A 19,251-nucleotide genomic window follows, 5' to 3' on the forward strand; every position below is an offset into this window, starting at 1 on the left:
TGTGCCGCAGGCAAGTCAACTACCAAGTGGATGAAATTATTAGTGGTACCTATCGGCACAGCCCAAACCCAGCCCACTGAGCTTCCTCACACCCTCCCAGCACCACAGGCTTCGTCTTGGTGACGTGCCTAGTTTGGGATGTCATCACCAAGAGATTGTCTGTGCAAATGCTCATCTATGGACTCAGACACTCCCTGCTCTAAGACACTGCCTTCCCAGGTTAACTGACAGCCATGACACCCAGGTCAGGCCTGTTGCTAATCATAGAAGGAAGATCATCAAACCCTTAACTGAGACCCCAGTCACTCCTTCCTCGACCTCCTCTCAGCTGTAGGTAAGTCTCGTCTGTGGTCGGAGTCAGCTTAACAGGAGGGAGTACTTATCTACGTAGCTACAGGGAAATTCACTGGAGTGAGACTGTTGTGTGGTGTGGTGGTTACAGTCGTACTTTCTCCTGTATGTAACTCCTTCTCCAGGCTCTGTAAACAAAACTCCGCGAACCCACTGGTTTGTGGAGCTTGGCTTTGGAGAAATCATGACCTTGGAGTCATTGGTGTCCTGTCTGGGGGAGGAACAGATGTTTGCTGACAACTCTTCACACAACAGTTTCATCAAAGGAAAATATACAAGAGTGACGTGGAGAGAAGCAGCTCTTGTCTCAGGAGTAGAGTTTCAGATTTGGAAGACTGGAGAGTCCTAGGAGAGTTCTGGAGAGTGTTGGCATAGCAACCTGGCCTGGCCACTCAGAAAGGGTTAACACTATATATAGTTTATCACAGTTCAAAAGAAAAGATGGGTTTCTGGGTGTGATAGCGCACACCTTTAATCCCAGCACTCGGGAAGCAGAGGCAGGAGGACTTCTGTGAGTTTGACACCAGCCTGGTCTACAAAGCGAGTTCCAAGACAGGCTTCAAAGCCACACAGAGAAACCTGGTCTTAGAAAAAACAAACAACAACAACCAAAAAAACCCCACAAACCCCAAACAAACGGGCTATTTGGTGTGTTTAGTTGGGCAAGTGACACTAAAGTGGGCTTGCAGTTTGTTTTGGTTCTGGCTTTCTTCTCTGCTTCTTCAGAAAGGGGCTCATGTATCCCAGGCTGGTTTTCAATTCACTATGTAACCGAGGATGACCCTGTCCCAGTCCTCGTGCTTCTACCTCCCAAGTGTGCACCACACCACGTCCAGGCAGAACTGTTTAAGGGTTGCTCGCCTGCACTCACTCACATGGGTCAGGGTTTGTCACACTGGTGAGCCCAGAACTCTCAGTTCATCTCTCTCCAAGACAGGGTCTCCTACTCATTCTCCACTCAGACTCCTGAGGAACAGGAATCAGACACAACCCTCCCACACTACACTCAGTAATGAGGACAGCCTGGGGCTTCTGGACAAAGGACCTGCACCCTGAGAACTGACGTGCACTTTGGGGGAACCATACCCAAGTATTAGTACACTGAGAAATGCTTACATCAAACATGTTCAGTCTGTAGGGGGAGCTGTTGTATGGGTTGCTATCCATGGAAGTTAAAAACAAAAGCTTAGAGGACTTTGCCAGAAAGTTTCCATGAGTGGAAAACAGACTCTTCCAGAAGCCTTAAATTTTAGCAGTTGCCATCTGCACACATGCCTCTGCAATTTTAACAGCGTGAAACGGACAGTACTTAGACCTCAACACCCTTGTCAATTAGAGCATTCTACATCTGGCGTGAATGCAGGAATCTGTAGCTAACTGGGATGGCTAGGGAGAGTGACACATGCTCAGGCATGTGTCACATTTCTGCGTAGGAAGAGTGGAGCCTCGGATTTCAGGTCAGTTCTGCCAACAGCAAGCAATGTCCAGGCCTTGTGGTACAGATGGGAATCAGGCCTTAAGAGCCACAGGACCCAGTTTCAAGTCCTAGAGATGCCAAATGAACAGGCTGAATCTCTCTGAACTTCAGTTCCCTCGGCTGAGAAATGAAGCTACAGTTATTTCTTGAGGGGCTCTTGAGGGGGCCCGAAGGTATCAAGGCAGGGAAGAGGTGAGAAAGAAAACTCGGCTCAGATTAACTTCGTCAATCTGGATCAGACCTGGGGAGTAGCATAGAGGCCATAAAGTACACGTAACATCTCTCCTAAGGATGGGTTCTATTAACTGAGAGCTAAAGATAATGTTCTAGGGAGGGAAGTGTCTGGGATAAACATTTTGGGTGATATGGGTGAGGTCTGCCTTTATAGCAAAAGGTAGGTGTGGCAGTTTGAATGTAATTGGCCCCCATAATCTCACAGGGAGAGGTACTACTAGGTGTGGTTTGTTAGAGCAGTTACGGCCTTGTTGGAGGAAGTGTGTCACTGTGGGGGGCGGGTTTTGGGATTTCCTATGCTCAAGATACCACCCAATATCTCAGTCAACTTCCTGTTGCTAATGGACTCTCAGCTCCATCACTCTGTCTGCCTGCATGCCACCCCATCTGGACTAAACCCCTGAAACTGTAAGTGAGTTATCCCCAATTAAATGTTTTCATTTATAAGAGTTGCTACAGTCATGGTGTCGTCTCACAGCAACAGAAACCCTAAGACAGTGGGTGAGATCTGCCTCCACAGACAGTAAAATGGTCACCAAGTTGTTAACAGTGTCCACGCTCAGCCTTCTGGGTGGAAAACAGGTAATTCTTCCTTTGAGAAGAAGCCTCTGCATGTTTAACATTCCTGGACCTTTGTGTGTACAACAGGTTCTTATGGAGAAAACTTTTATAATGTGTTATTTTGAGTGTGTGTGTATGTGTACTTTGGTATGTGGGTGGCATGCGGAGGTCAGAGGGTAACCCTGTGGAGCTGGGTCTTTCCACGCTTATGTGGGTCCTGGAAAGAAGATTTGGCTCCTGAGGCTTCTGTGGCCAATACCTGATCCACTGAAGCATCCTTCCAGCCCCGAAGGACACTGTCCTTTCGCTTTTGTACCTACTGTTGGTAAGCCTCACCTACTAACACTGCCAAGAAGCATCAACAGGACACTTCTGTTTCTGGCAAGTAAAAATTCCGACTTCTATTGCTAAGACAAAGGGGCAGCCTGTCCTCCTCTAGGATTCTAAAACAGAAAACATGCTAATGCCGCGGGCACCCAAAGTCGAAGACCTTATGATGCCCACCTCAGGGCACTACTCACGGAAGCGGCTCGCGAAAGAGCAAAGCAGTGGTTTGAGAAGGAGCCCAATAATAATCATTTACAGAGAAATACACAAAATTCTGCCCATACCTTAGCAGTGAGGAATACATTGAAGTGTTCATTGAAAGAGAGCACAGGGTGATCTGTAATCCTTTTTAGGAATTTATCCAGAGCTTTTCTTCTGGTCTCCACAAACTCTTCTGAGAAACGATCCACGACCCCTTTCACCACAAACTTCTCAGGAAGCGGCTGAGATGGAGAGAAACGGAGCAGTCAAGATGGGGCAGGAAAACTCCCCGGGCTAATGAATATGTACTGCCTATCTGAACAAGCTGGTGCTTATTTTTGTCTTTCTTCCCATTTTTTTTTTTTTTGAGGTAGGATCTCACATAGTCCAGCCTAGTCTCAAACTCACTTTGTATCTGAAGATGACCTTGAGCTCTTTCCTCAGGACTCCAACTTCACACTGAGATTACAGGTATATCCTACCATATCATTTTATGCCGAGCACTTTACCAACTGCACTGTATTTCTAGCCTAAGTATAGTAGTTCTTAATCTGTTAAATCTTTTTCTACCAACACAGGGTTTCTCTGTGTAGTCTTGGCTGTGCTGGAACTCACAACTTGTAGACCAGGCTGGTCTTGAACTCAGAGATCCACCTGCCTTTGTCTACTTAGTGCTGGGATTAAAGGTGTGTGCTTTTTCCGAGTGTTAGACTTTATATTATCATCAACACAAAGATTTTTGGGAAACGCAGATGTAGCAAATCCAACTGTCCTCTCAGTTTGATATGCACAGAACAAACCACTATAGCACAGCCCCTGAACTACTGAGAAGTCAACATCTGTCCAGAAAATACAGGTAGATTGTCTTTAAACATGCATAGATGTTATAAGAAGAAAGATGGAAGACAAATTCTAAGACCAGAAAGCAAAGGCTGGGGAGACAGCCTAGCCTATTCAGTGAGCTCCTAGACTGTGGAAGACTCCATGTCCAAAATAAAATAAAATAAAGAACATGAAAATAAAAGAAAGGGCAGACAATGCCAGAGGAACAACACCCACGGCTGGCCTCCATACACACTTGTACACACAGGCACACACATGAACCTACACTCCCCACGTATGCATACACATACACACAGACACACACTAAGGAAGGGGGCAGACAACATCAAGCACACAAAAATTTATTAAAATAGCTTAAGATTCTGTTCCCAGTTCAAATGCAGAAATAAGGAAGAGGGCAAACTCACACAGTTTAAGACGATCTTTATTTTCCTTTTAGGTTTGTAATTGAAATGTAACTTTCCTTATTTCTCTTATTCAACTTTTTCTATCATAAATCTTTGAGCCAACACTGTTGAACTATGTAAACTAGTTGCTCTTCCAGGGACCTTTGAGCTTTGTTTATTTCCTTGGTAGCTTGCTCAAATGAGTGACTAAATATGTCTATCTTACTGCCTCCCAGAGGAAAACCGACTGCTATGCACAGTTGAAAAATATCTGGGTTCTGACAAAAAAAAAATGTTGGTGAAAATGTAGACAGAGGGAAGCCTTATCTACCTACCACTGGTAGAAATATACACCAATTCCTTCACTATGGAAACCAGTGTGTGTGTGTGGGGGGGGGGTCCCTCAGTAAACTAAAAATTGGATTTCCTTGATAGTAGACATCTTTAATCCCAGCACTCCTGGAGGCAGAGGCAGGTGGATCTTGAGTTCTAGGCTAGCAAAGTCTTTATAGTAAGACAAAAGCAAAGAACATAACTGTGGCAATGAAATATTCTAAAAATTATCTCTTGTAGTCTAAGAGACTAGTGTTTGCTGGACCACACAGCCAGAATTAATAATAAAACACCTTGAGGTCATATAAGTCAGACAGCTAGCCTTACTGTGTACTCAAACTGTTTAGCCTGCCTTTAACTGAACACTCATCCTTCCCCGCCTTGGATCTCTCGGGTGATCACCGTTTACAGTCTAAACGGATGCACAGCACCGCTATGAGCTTTCTGTTTTTATTGTTCTTTGTTTTTTTGAGACAGGATTTCTCTGTGTAGCCTTGGCTGTCCTGGGACTGACTCTGTAGACCAGAATGGACTAGACCTGGGAAATTTGCCTGCCTCTGCCTCCCAGAGTGCTAGGATTAACAACATGTGCCATCACTGCCCAGTTCATAGCTGTAATCTTAAATTCCATGCCCCTGGCCCAGAACAATGCATGGGTATCACTTGCTGAAAGCAGCAAGCACAGAGATTGAAAGCAACTTTCTAAAATCTACTACCAAGGTTGAAAGCAACATTTATGAATATTGATTGATAAACAGTATTTATAATACTGTTTGTTATGTGAGTAGCTTGGAGCCAGTGGCTTAATCCCTCATAAAACTCTGTTAAAGATTTCCATAACGTATCCCATTCTTTCTCATGTGCTGTTCAATAGAGACAGAGTAAAGCCCTTCATTTAAGCACAGACACACAGACAGAAGATCCAGACACAGGGACAGATTCACAAAGACACCCTGCAGACAGACACAGATTCAGATCATAAGACAAAGGATTGAAGGAACAGGGAACATGAAGTAGAGAATTCAAACCGGGGCTCGCTCTTAGTTAAATGACACCAAGGGGAAGAACTTTTATTTCTTGTCTTAATGCAAAATCCTTGCATTATTGTTGACTCAGAGTTAATCACTGTTTAACCCATGAATAAAATCTGTAAAAAAAAAAAAAGAACAAAAAATGAAAGTAGATCTGCTAAATAACCTTGTTATACAACTGGTATCTGACTGAGAGACTCTAAGCCAGCGTATCACACAGACACTTCACAACAGCTAAGCTAGGGACTGAATGGAGGGATGGATGAGCAACTGTGCCATATACACAGTGAGTCTTCAGCTGTAAACGAGTTATGTTGAATTACAAGCACTGGAGATAACTAACCACAGATGTGGCTCCTAGATTTTATAAATACATGGGGGACTAAACGGAGGTGGAGAGGCGGATATGCTTAGTGGACATATATCTGTAGAAAACTATCCTTAATATTACAGTACCACATATAATGATTATATACAATAAAATAAAGTGTTTGAGTTTTAAAATATCTAAAAACACATTTTTTTTTAAAAAAAAGAGCAAATGGGATGATGATGAAGCTCAATAATATTGGTGATTTCTCCCAGAACCTACAAACAGCCAAGGCACACCTGAAAAGATACCCGCTTAATTACCTGGGAAATGAATCAAAACTGTAATGAACTTGGATGTGATGATACACACATGTAATCCCAACATTCAGAAGACTAAGGCAAGAGAAACCTGAGACCATACTGGGATATATCAGCTAGGGTGAACTACATAACAGGTCCCTGTCTCAAAAACAAACACCCTAAATATTTGTACAGATAAATATTGGAATCTACAAAAAATCCTACTTGCAAATTATTACAATAATCTATTGGAAATAATCTTATTGGAAACGTAAGGGTTTAATTTTGAAACAGTGACATTATACCCCTGAGACTTGGGGCTAAATATTACACGTGGTTTTTGCTTAAATCTAGTCTGTTATTTGAAATAAAAGCATGTTTCCTGTACATTGCCACAGAGAAGTGTATGTCTAAGTAACAATCTAAACGCAATCATGGATGTGACAACGTCTTGTCAAGAGTCAGAATCTTCCCTGAATTCAACAAAGACTTCATCACTTTTTTTTTTTTTTCGAGACAGGGTTTCTCCGTAGCTTTTGGTTCCTGTCCTGGAACTAGCTCTTGTGGACCAGGCTGGCCTCGAACTCACAGAGATCCACCTGCCTCTGCCTCCCGAGTGCTGGGATTAAAGGCGTGCACCACCATCGCCCGGCAAGACTTCATCACTGAAACCTGTCCCATCCTACCCTTACCAACTTGATAGAGAACCCCACTCCAAGGCATGATTCACTGTCAAACAAAGAAGCATCAAGATTAGAAATCATGCCATTAAGAAGAATAATTGCCAACCCTAGTTTAATTCAAGGTACTTGGCAAGTTCAATCAATATTTTACCATTAACTTCCCTAATGGAGGAAGGTCATTGGCTAATAAAGGAACTGCCTTGGCCCATTTTATTGGTTAGAAGATAGGTGGGAGGAGTAAACAGAACAGAACGTTGGGAGGAAGAGGAAGTGAGCTCAGACTCCACAGCTCTCCTCTCGGGAGCAGACGTCTGAGAGAGACGCCATGCTCCTGGCTCCCGGGCAGACACACGCTATGAAGCTCCTACCCAGGATGGACTAGGCTAGAATCTTCCCGGTAAGACCGGTTCTCGCAGATTATTAGAGATGGGTTGATCGGGATATCAGAATTAGCCAGTAAGGGCTAGAGCTAAAGGGCCAAGCAGTGTTTAAAAGAATACAGTTTCCGTGTAATTATTTTGGGTAAAGCTAGCCGTGGGGGTGGCCGGTGCCGGGGATGCAGCCCCACCGCTCCTATTACTACACTTCCCTAAAGCTAAAAGTACTTCAAAATAAAGGGTGGGGTGCTAAAGAGATGGCCTGTCAGTCAGGAACTCTTGCTGCTCTTGAAGAGGACAAGAGTTTGGTTCCCAGTACCCACATCAAGTATCTCACAACTGCCTGAAACTCCAGCTCCAGGGGACCCAATGCCCCCTTCTGGCCTCCATGGGCACTGCATACATGTGGCAGATAGCACATGCATGTGCAAATGTTTTATATAAAAAGAGGGACTTAGTGTGAGATATTCTGATGGCACTCTAACACTCCCAATAAAGTTATAGCTAGAATCAGGGGGTAGAGCCAGTGACTAGCTGATCAAAATTGGCCTAGAGAATCCAGCAATTTGGATAGAGAAGACACATAGGAAGGAAGGGACAGGGACTGAAGTCTGAGCTTCCTCTTGGTTTCTGGGATGAGGGAAGAGACATTTTTTTTGTGGTGTCTCTGGCCAAAAAGTAAGACCAACTAGTTGCTGCTCAGCCTCTCTAAGCTAGCAGGCTTTTAACCCCAGCCTTCGACTGCAGAGTCTTTTTTTTTTATTGAGAAAAGGAAAAAAAAAAAAACAAGTTTCCACCTCCTCCCTGCCTCCCATTTCCCTCCCCCTCCTCCCACCTTCCTCCCACCCTTCTCCCCCTCCCCCCACTCCTCTCCCTCTCCCTCTCCAGTCCAAAGAGCAGTCAGGGTTCCCTGCCCTGTGGTAAGTCCTAGGTCCTCCCGCCTCCGTCCATATCTAGGAAGGTGAACATCCAAACTGGCTAGGATCCCACAAAGCCAGAACATTAAGTAGGATCAAAACCCCGTGCCATTGTCCTTGGCTTCTCATCAGCCCTCATTATTCGCCATGTTCAGAGAGTCCGGTTTTATCCCATGCTTTTTCAGTTACAGTCTTATTGGTAATTAAAATGATAGAATTAAATTAAATTAATTTAAATGTATAGGTTAATTAAACCTACACACTGAAGCTACAGCAGAGCCAGGACTATTGAACTGGAAGCCCCGCCAGGCCACGGCACGGCTGTGGTGCTAGAGACAACAATTAAAACAGCAGTAAATTCATGTGCAGCCACTAAGCCGACAGAAAAACCCCAGTGAGTGGCTAGAAAATGAAGTCATTTTATCATTTCAAATTGGGGAAAACAGTTGCTGCAACACAAATTCCTCTCATTAACTCTAGTGAGAAGAAAGCTGCATAGCAAACACTTCTTTCCTCCTTTGGGAAAAGCAAACATTCATTTTGCAAGTAAAACTAAACACCAGAGTGTTTAATAGATGTGTGCACACCGTCTCCCTACACATGCCCATCTAATCATGCCATCTGTCTGCCGTGTAGTGAGTCACAGGAAACACAGCGGTGGTTGCCTGGGGTGGGACAGGAACACATAGAGAGCTGTTTACTTCATACATACACACGATGAGCATCATCTCCAGTGGACAGCAGGTGTGCACCTAAGCTTGTGCTATGATAGGGTATGAGGCCCTAGGTTTGATCCCCAGTACTGCTAAAAAAATAAAAGACAAAACAGAGCAAAAGGAGACGTAATTTTAATTCTCTAAGAATAATAAAAATATTATAATTTTAAAATTTGTTATGGGAGACGTTGTATTAAGGGTTCGTACACACAGAGACACTTCTGAAGGGGTGGATGTGTTTACTGTCTTGACTGTGGTGACATACTCATGACACTGTCTATCTGTAAAATGTACAGCAGTTATGTGACTTACAAAGAAACAGTGTGGGAAAATAGTCTCAACTCAAGACTTTCTGGTGTCTCCATTACAGGGCAAAAAGAAAACTGTCTTTACAGACTGTCTGCACACTCTACGCTCACTCAACTCCCAGCATGTGCAACTGATTACTTCCTTCTGCTTTAAAAATTCCAGAGGAACAAAGCAATATAGAAAGAAAAAAAAAACTGTCAGGATACCACAAAACCTCAAAGGGCTCTGTTAGGTTTTGAATCTCAAATGTTTCCTACAGACTCATATGTGAAAGGCTTGGTCCCAGGTCGCAGTGCTATTTGGGAAAAGGGACAGAAACTAAGAGTTGGTGAGTGGTTGGATGAAACAGGCTACTGGGGCGGGGGGCATGTCTATGGGGGTTCTATCCTGGTTCTGGTCCTGGCTGCTATGAGGTGAGCAGCTTCAGCCACATGCTCCCAATGCTGTGATCCTCAGGCTCAGAGGAATGGGTCCAACCAACCAAGGTTTAAAACTGTAAGCCAAATGCACCCTCTTTCCTTTTAAACTGTTCCTGCCAGGTATCCGTCAGTGATGTGCACACAATTAAGGATTTATGCTGTTCGGTGGTGAGAAAGCATGCTCAGCATATGTGAGGTTCTGTGTTCAACCCCCGAACCACAGGGTGGGAAGGGGGAGACACACAATGACAGGATACTTTAAGCAGGCCAGGATTGTGATGATAAAGAAGAATTGAAAGGAAAGTCAATCATTTATAAATTATCTTGAGATTCTCCTCAGGAAAAAAAAAGGGGTGGGTCTAAGAAGCAGGCAACTGGGTTTTTCCATCAGAGCCCACAAAGGATGCCAAGTCTGAAGTCACAGAGACTTGAAAAAAAAACAGGCATATTACAGTTCACGAGGAGAAGCAAGTCGAGCATCCGGGTCATTGTTTAACTGGTTACAACTTCTATGGCTTCAGTGACCCCCCTGGGAACTGGAGATGGAACTCGGTCATTCCTATGCATTCTGGGAAAGCACTCAACCAGAGTTTTATCTCTCGACCTTTATCTCCGCACCCCTAACCTGAGCAGTCAAAGCAGACAGCACAGCCATTCTCAGACATGTTTAACAGAGCTGACTTAAGACGGGGAGACAGATAGATTGGCAAATGTCCTAAGACCACTCTCCCCTATGTTTCCAAACCAATTCGAATAGATTCTAAAGCTCTTTTCCACAAAAACGGAAAAACAACTCATTTTTTAAGGGGACAAAAGGAGGCCAGGGAGATGGCTGAAGGTGAAGAGCACGTTCTGCTATTCGGAGAACTCAAGTTTGACTCTAGTGCCCACGTCCAGGACACATAACTGCCAAAGTTCCAGCTCCAGGGACATCCATGCCTCTGGCCTCCAGGGGCACTGGCACTCACATGCATATAATACCCAGACACACAAACATAATTAAAAACAAAATAAATCCTTAAGAAACCAAATGGGCAAAGAATCTGAACAGGCATTTCTCCAAGAAGACATTCAAATACCCAACAAGAACATCAAAGGATGCTCTCAGCTCTCAGGCAAATGCATATTAAAATCACAATATGATGCACACCCACTAGAATGGCTATTATTAAAGACAGATACTAATCACTGTTTGTGAAGATGTGGAGAAACTGAAACTCACATGTCAAATACCTGGCAGCCCCTCAAATGGTTAAATACAGAATAACATATAATTTAGCAATTATACTCTGAGGTAGATGTCCAAATATAAAAACACTTGGCCACAGGAAGACTTATATGCAATGTCCGTAGCAGTCTGTGCATAACAGCCAAAGGAGAAAACAAATGACATTCCATTCAAGGGTGGACAGGCAGACAGAATGCCGTCTGCTCACACACAGTAGGAAGTGCTAACTGGTTTCCAAGGTGGGGAACCTTGAAAACATGCGGAGGGTAAGAAAGGAGGGTAAGAAAGAATACAAACCATGTAGGGACAGGACGTAGAGAAGAGGTCACCAGGCTGGAGGGAGAGGATGGTGGCAGGTGAGGTCAATGGAAAGGGCCTAACATTGGTGTTTTTTGGCTGTTCCACGAACCCGAATACACTAAAAGCACTGGGACTGTAAATTCAAATGAGTGAATTGTACATATACAGCTCCAGTAAGACTTTAAAAGGGAGGCAGCCTGGGGCTGGAGAGGCTCGGTGGCTGAGAGCGCATATGACTCTCGCAGGGGACCCAGGCTCAGTTTCCAGCACCATGCCAGGCAGCACACAACTCTAGCTCCAAGGGATCTGACTCCCCTTTCTGGCCTCCACAGACACATACACACATATTTAGATAATTAAAAACAGAAATAAGGGGATTGGAGAGATGGATCAGTGGTTCAGTACACTTGTCACTCTTGGAAAGGGCATATGTTCGAGTCCCAGCATCCACGTAATGGTTCACAGGCATCTACCTGCAGCTCCAGTTCCTGGAGACCCAACAACCTCTTCTGAGCTGCTGGACACAAGTACACACATAATACATATATGCAGATAAAACACTCACACATAAAATGAAATGAATAAGTCTAATAGTAATCTAAAAATAAAAATAAAATCTTTCTTAAAGGAGATAGCAAAAATCTATACAGTAAGTATGTTGTACATTTTCCTGGGTTTCCACTTTTGTTAAGATTTTAGATGAGCTTTCTTTTAAAAATATTTTTACTTTTATGTGTATGGGTGTGCTGCCTACATGTATGTCTATGTTCCACATGCGTGTCTGGTGCCTTCGGAGACCAGAACAGAGTGTTGGATTCCCTGGAACTGGAGTTATAGACAGTTGTGAGCCACCATGGGGGTGCTGAGAACCTGGGTCCTCTGCAAGAGCAACAAATGCTCTTAAGCACTGAGTCAATGCTTAAGTAGAGGTTCCCTGTCTACCTTAAAATCTCTCCCTCACCTATGCTCCCACCAAAGTCACATACCAGCTCTAGTGAAGAACACACAACTGTGCTTAAATACAGAGATGCCTCCCAACAGTTTCCGTAAGACGATTTGTGGCTACTGCAAAAAGTCCATTTCTCATTTGACTTCTCAATTTAAACCAGAGATACTTTCCTAAATTAAATCTTCACTTCGGGTAAGTATCAAGAACTTGTGAAGACATTGGAGCACCGGACTGAAATCCCAAGGTCCAAATCAGGAGCAGAAGGAGAGGGAGCATGAGCAAGGAACTCAGGACCGCGAGGGGTTCACCCACACACTGAGACAATGGGGATGTTCTATCGGGAACTCACCAAGGCCAGCTGGCCTGGGTCTGAAAAAACCTGAGATAAAACCGGACTCGCTGAACATAGTGGACAATGAGGACTACTGAGAACTCAAGAACAATGGCAATGGGTTTTTCATCCTACTGCACGTACTGGCTTTGTGGGAGCCTAGGCAGTTTGGATGCTCACCTTACTAGACCTGGAAGGAGGTGGGTGGTCCTTGGACTTCCCACAGGGCAGGGAACCCTGATTGCTCTTCAGGCTGACGAGGGAGGGGGACTGGATTGGGGGAGGGAGAGGGAAATGGGAGGCGGTGGCGGGGAGGAGGCAGATTTTAAATAAATAAAAATCTTTTTGAACTAACAAAAAAAAAAAAACAACTTGTGAAGAAACTCAAGTCTCTGCCTGCCTGCTCCCAAAGCACTCTCCTGCCCACCATTGCCACTCAGGCAAAGGAGACTGACTATACTGAAGGATGCCAGGACCTTTCTGGGATGCTGGAGACACAGTGCTGCATTGGATCAACAGACAAGTAGCACTACAACTTACCAGCAGGTGTCACTCTCGAGCTTCTGATGCTCAAGCGCCAAACCACAAGGAAATAAAGAAAAACAAGAGCCACTAGCTGCCAAGAGGAAAGCAAGACAGGCTACAGGGAAAATGTCTTACAATGAGACTGAGTAGAAACTCCCTGCAAACATCCTCTCAAGTCATGTGACCCGGATTAACAGTTTATCTCTGTGACTTTCTTCTTGAGAACACCTCATTCCACTTCCATGGTCTAAGTAAGAATGCCTTCAGACAAGTGTCCACTGAAGAGTCTATGAAACACCTCATTAGAAAACCCCAAAACTGTCAAAAACCCAGAAAACTTGAGATACTGTCACAGCAAAAACAACACGAGGGCCTGGCTGGTGACCTGGAAGGCAAGCACCTCACATCTGTGTAAAATAGTGCAGCTGGATACTGAACACTAAGAACCTGCTCGCCAATTTTCACAATAACCCTAAAGCTGTTCTGAAATAAAAAGCATATGTTTCTTTTGTTTTATTTTTGCTTTTTGTTTTTATTTCAGGAAAAAAAACACAACTAGCTGCCCATTTGGCCAAGTCTATTTTAAGGACTTGTTCTGACGGCTCTAAAATGGCTGCTTCTTTCTCAGGCACATTCTTAAGAAACTGGATGGCAATCATTGGTGTTTTTGATTTTAGCCATTCTGACAGGTGTAAGATGATATCTCAAAGTTGTTTTGATTTGCATTTCCCTGATCGCTAAGGAGGTTGAGCATGACCTTAAGTGTCTTTTGGTCATTTGAACTTCCTCTGCTGAGAATTCTCTGTTCAGTTCAGTGCCCCATTTTTTAATTGGGTTAATTAGCATTTTAAAGTCTAGTTTCCTGAGTTCTCTATATATTTTGGAGATCAGACCTTTGTCAGTTGCGGGGTTGGTGAAGATCTTCTCCCAGTCAGTAGGTTGCCTTTTTGTCTTAGTGACAGTGTCCTTTGCTTTACAGAAGCTTCTCAGTTTTAGTAGGTCCCATTTATTCAATGTTGCCCTTAATGTCTGTGCTGTTGGGGTTACACATAGGAAGCGATCTCCTGTGCCCATCTGTTGTAGGGTACTTCCCACTTTCTCTTCTATTAGGTTCAATGTGTTCTGACTGATAGTGAGGTCTTTAATCCAATGATAGCCTTTGCTGGAGAGGCTGTGGAGGAAGGGGTACCCTTATCCATTGCTGGTGGGAATGCAATCTTGTGCAACCACTATGGAAGTCAGTGTTTCGGTTTCTCAGGAAATTTGGGATCAACCTACCCTTGGACCCAGCAATACCACTCCTGGGAATATACCCAAGAGATGCCCTATCATATGACAAGAGCATTTGTTCAACCATGTTCATAGCAGTATTATTTGTAATAGCCAGAACCTGGAAACAACCTAGATGCCCCTCAATGGAAGAATGGATGAAGAAAGTGTGGAATATCTACACATTAGAGTACTACGCTGCGGTAAAAAACAATGACTTCTCGAATTTTGCATGCAAATGAATGGAAATAGAAAACACTATTCTGAGTGAGGTAACCCAGACCCAAAAAGATGAATATGGGATGTACTCACTCATAATTGGTTTCTAGCCATAAATAAGGGTCACGGAGTCTACAATTGGTGATCCTAAAGAAGCTAAGTAAGAAGTTGAACCAAAGGAAAAACATATAGTTATCCTCTTGGCTATGGGAAGTAGACAAAATTTCCGGGGAGAAAATTGGGATCTTGGGGGTGGGGTGGGATGGGGGTAAGGGGAGATGGGGAGAGAAAAGGGAGAAGGGAAGGAAGCTGTGAGTGGTGCATCCACACTGTGCTGCAACAACACACAGAGGTAAGGTTTTCCTGTGTGTGCTGTAAATAAAAAGCTGTGGTTGTGAAGGAATGACGTGCTAGATTCCTGGCCCATCAGCCACAGTCAGCTTCACCTTCTTGGTAAGCAGCCAAACCTCAAGAGTAGAATCTGCCAAGGGGGAAAACAGTTTCGGGGAGACTTACTCCGAAGCTTCAATCTTTTTGTTTTTGTTGTTGTTTGTTTTTCCAGACCAGTGGAACTCACTACGAATCCAAGATGGCCTTGAGCTCACAGACATCCTCCTCCCTCCACCTTCTAAGCACTAGGACTACAGGTGTGAGCCAGAACACACAGCTATCAAACTTCAATCTTTTAAAGAGTTAGGATGTTCCCCTTTTAATAATAAAAAAAGAAAATTGTCACAGAGTAAGTGAAAATCGGAGCCAGGCACAGTAGCTTTAGGCAGGCAGGAAGATTTAACTGAGGCAGGATTGCCACAGATTTGAGACCAACCTGGGCTAGACATTGAGTTCTGGGCCAATTAAAGCAATAAGGTAAGATCTTGTATTGGAAAAAAAATGAACTGTGAGCCGGTGCTGTATGCCTGTAGTCCCAGATACTCAACAGGCTGATGCTGGCTGCAAGTTCAAGGCCAGCCTGGGTTACTTAGTAAAACCCTGTCTCTAAAAAAGAGGGCTGGGGTCCAGCTCAGTATAGAACAGAATCTTAGCAAGTACTTAGTCCTCAGTACCACATAAGAGAGAGGGACATAGACATGGGGAGACAGAGAGACAGAGACCAGAGAGACAGCTCAGTAAGTGAATGCTAGCTGCAGAGCTCATCGGCCAAGTTCAGTCCCTAGAATGATGTGAAGAGCAGGTGAGTGGTTACACATCTGCAATCCCAGCGTTCCTTCAGTTAAGATGGGAGGGACCAGCTCCCGGGAGTACATGAAGCAACAGAAACAAGAGCGACTGAACATCAACAAGGCGGAAAGCAAGAACCAACTCCTGAAAGTTGTACTCTGCCTTCCAGTGTACACACACACACACACACACACACACACACACACACGTATGGGAAACAAGTAAAAATCTATTCCACCTTAGCTAAGAAACTAGCAAAGAGATCAGAAACCGAGACTGTGAGACACATGGCCTCTGTCCTATAGACATTCTCGGTGGGCGGATTCAGTATAAAATCAGAGTGAACCCATCATTGCAGAGGCAAAGAACTGAGCAACACCTCTACGGAGAGAATTCAGGAAAGGCGAGAAGCAAGCTGCAGTGACTTACTACCTACGGGAATGAGATGAGTGGGCTGTGATTCTTCCAGTTTGTTTCTCAACCAGTCAAAATCCTGGTATCTTCTTCGAACAGAATATTCTGGCAAGTCAAACTCCATCCGAGTACTCTGCAAATAAGAAGAGAGAAGGGGGAATATGAGTGGGATTACATTCTGGCGAAAAATACATTTTTAGAATACCCGAATCAGGCCAGGACGCACTTCCTTCCACCCATTCACCAGACAAAAGGCAGCGTTTCCCAGCAGGTTACAAAGTCAAGGAGCTAGGTTGGCCCGGTACAGTGGTGCTAGCCTTTAATTCAAGCACTCAGGAGGCAGAGGCCTCCTGATCAAGGTCAGCCTGGAACTAGAGTTATTTTCAGGACAGACAAGGATACACAGAGAAACTGTCTTAAAAGACCAATAAGAGAGTGTGTGTGTGTGGGGGGGGGGGGGAGATAGACAAACAGAAAGGATGGAAACATCAGGTCTTTGGTTTGGATTTGATTTTTTTCCCTATCCTCAGGAAATGGAACTCAGCAATTCTTCAGAATTGTCTACAACATTTGATTCATTTCCTCTAGCTTAACTCTGGGAGGGCTGTTGGTTGTTTTCCCTCAGAATAATACAATTTCAGATATTGCTGCTGAACTGAATCCAAGTCCATGAAAAGGAATGTTATCCCCACCTCTGTGACATATGCTGACGAGCTTTGCTGAAGGCACAGGGGACATAATCAAGAAGAGACGACAGAAGACTCTTCCTGTGGGAGGCGGAGCCTAAGACTTTTGCCAGTACTCAAGGTAGAGGCAAGGGAACCCAGTGAGTTCAGGACATCCTGCCTACGCAGACTCACAGTGCAGCTAGGAAGGCTGCACAGTGAAACAGAACAACAACAAAAGGCTTTTGCTTCATTCTGCCAGAACAATGACCTTGAAAGCAAACTGTATTGTAGATCTAGATAGAAAACATCTAGAAAAACATGCCAGTGTGTTGCAGGAAATGCTGATGATCTATGAATTTTTAAAGTTTTCTGAAATGCGATCACATTCCTTTAATAATACACCAATGTTAAACAAAATTAAGTTACACCGAAATACAGTTTTTACTTTTTAACTGTTATTTCTTCTCAGATATACCATTCCTCTCTGGGTGGTTACCGCAGTTGCTGATCTCAAATATGAGATAAAGCACAAGATAAAAATTAACTATGTCACATTTCACAAATTTATTCTTTCAGACCCTAAGTCTGTTTTAATCCAAGACTTCTAAAAAATCTTTAAAATACCTAAGGAAGAGTTGTCCACCAAACAAGACTGTGAACAGCTTTTGGCTCTGAGATTATGATGTCATTCTCCCAAAAGCTGTCCTCTTGGCCTGAGCAGAACTGGAAGGGGAGAGAGATGGCCCTCAAGGATTGCATCAGCTCCCCATCTAGTCTGTCACACTGTAAGTATCCACGAGACAGAACCTTCGCATGTCAAAGCATGCAGAGTGGGACGACTTGGAGGAGACATCACAAAGGTCCTGCTGAGTTATCAGGAGGCTTTCCAGAGGAAGTGGAACTATGGATGACCTCAGGCACAGCATGGCAGAATCCCACTGACAGGGCTATGCTGTGCTCTTTGGCCCCAGTGGCAGGAAGCACCCATGCCAGGTTCCTGAAATACATGGAGTCCTGCGTTTTACTTTCCTCAACATTACAAGCTTGGAGGGAGACACTTACAAGAACCCTCTCAATACCCAGACCCCAGAAGAACACCTGTCAGTAGTTAATGAGGGAAACAGACAACGGGGTCTCTCCCTCTCCCTTCCTAAACATTCCATGAACAAAGTGACCATGATTCTTATGCTCATCAAATCAATTCCACAAACCACCATTTATGCAATATTCCTACTTTGTGAAATCAATACTTGGTAACTACAAAATGTAGGGGAATGCGTTACAGTGTAGTGATGCACAGATATCCTGACTTATCAGGAAGCCAGGCTACCCAGAGCTGCAATAGGGCAGCTCAGCCCTGGAGGAAAGGTGTCCTGAGTATTGGGAAGCCAGGTTACCTGAAGCTGGGTGTGGTGGGGGATGGTCAGGATATAGGGATCCTGCTCTTCTGGAGAGTCGCTATTCTGCTCTGTTCAAGGGAACATCCTAGCAGAGCTGTCTGCTTCTTCTCTAGCCCAAGATGTTTCTTCTTTTGCTAAGACTCTGCTAAAGGAGAAGCCCCTGCAGAAATGTAGCAATCTCCTCCAGCTCAAGTGAAAAGTTGTTACTTTTTCTGCCGGCCTTGCTCAGACCCCCTTCAGGAGCATCCTAGCAAGGTTCTTCTGTTCTGCTCCATCTTGCTAAGGCCCCCTAAGGAACGGTCTCAGCAAGTTTTTTTTTTTTTTTTTTTAGCTCGCTCTCCTAAGGGAGGTCCCAGCCAGGTTCTTCTAGTCTGTGATGGTGAATGAAGGTGGTCACCCAAGACTCTTTTGAGAAAGAGATTTGTTTGGGAAGGAGAAGTCCAGGGGAGTGGCTGCCTCTGCCAGGGAAGGATTAAGGGCAGCTCTTAACTGAAGGGGCAGAGAGGCTTATATAGGTTTATTTTAGGGATGGAGTTTTCCCAGGGAGAAGGAGGATTGGTTAGTTTTTCCCTGCTCGGGGACTGGTCAATTTAGTTGGTCAGGGCAGAGATGGCTCTGACTTTGTGGTCAAGCTGTGTTTCTTTCACTGGTTCTTTTTAGCTTTTTTTTTTTTACTCTAATCTTAGGACCAAGGTATATTTCTTTCACTGACTCTGGGTTCAGAGTCAGGGTGCTCAGTGATTGGTTGGTTTCCTGCTCCAGTTGTCCCTTTTACCCTACACAAAAGGCACAAGAAATGGTATTTTGCTTCAAACATTTCTGTATCTGGAGATTTGGCTCCACTCTTCTGTATGTTCAGGTTATATTTGCTTATTTTAAAAATACAAGAAAAATAATGAATGAATGAAAAATATAAAAATGGATTTAGTACTCTAAATAGAAAACACAATAATATTTAAATTTACAAACTTATACTTTTTCTATACATATTC

The 19,251-nt window shown here is 44.0% G+C and overlaps 1 protein-coding gene across 1 annotated transcript in view; it reads right to left on the minus strand.

The window, feature by feature from the left end:
* Positions 1-19,251, minus strand: part of Snx30 (sorting nexin family member 30) — a 122,332-nt gene that overhangs the window by 24,668 nt on the left and 78,413 nt on the right. Inside the window, exons 3-4 of the mRNA XM_041632439.1 lie at positions 16,214-16,324; positions 3,235-3,393 (exon numbers count right to left, since the gene is read on the minus strand). Coding sequence (XP_041488373.1) covers positions 3,235-3,393; positions 16,214-16,324 — 270 coding nt within the window. The remainder of the gene's footprint in view (positions 1-3,234; positions 3,394-16,213; positions 16,325-19,251) is intronic.

The sequence above is a fragment of the Microtus oregoni genome, unplaced genomic scaffold (genome assembly GCF_018167655.1).
Source record: "Microtus oregoni isolate MIOR12 unplaced genomic scaffold, Mior012 000041F_ref0000270, whole genome shotgun sequence".
In the NCBI taxonomy this organism is placed as follows: Eukaryota; Metazoa; Chordata; class Mammalia; order Rodentia; family Cricetidae; genus Microtus; species Microtus oregoni.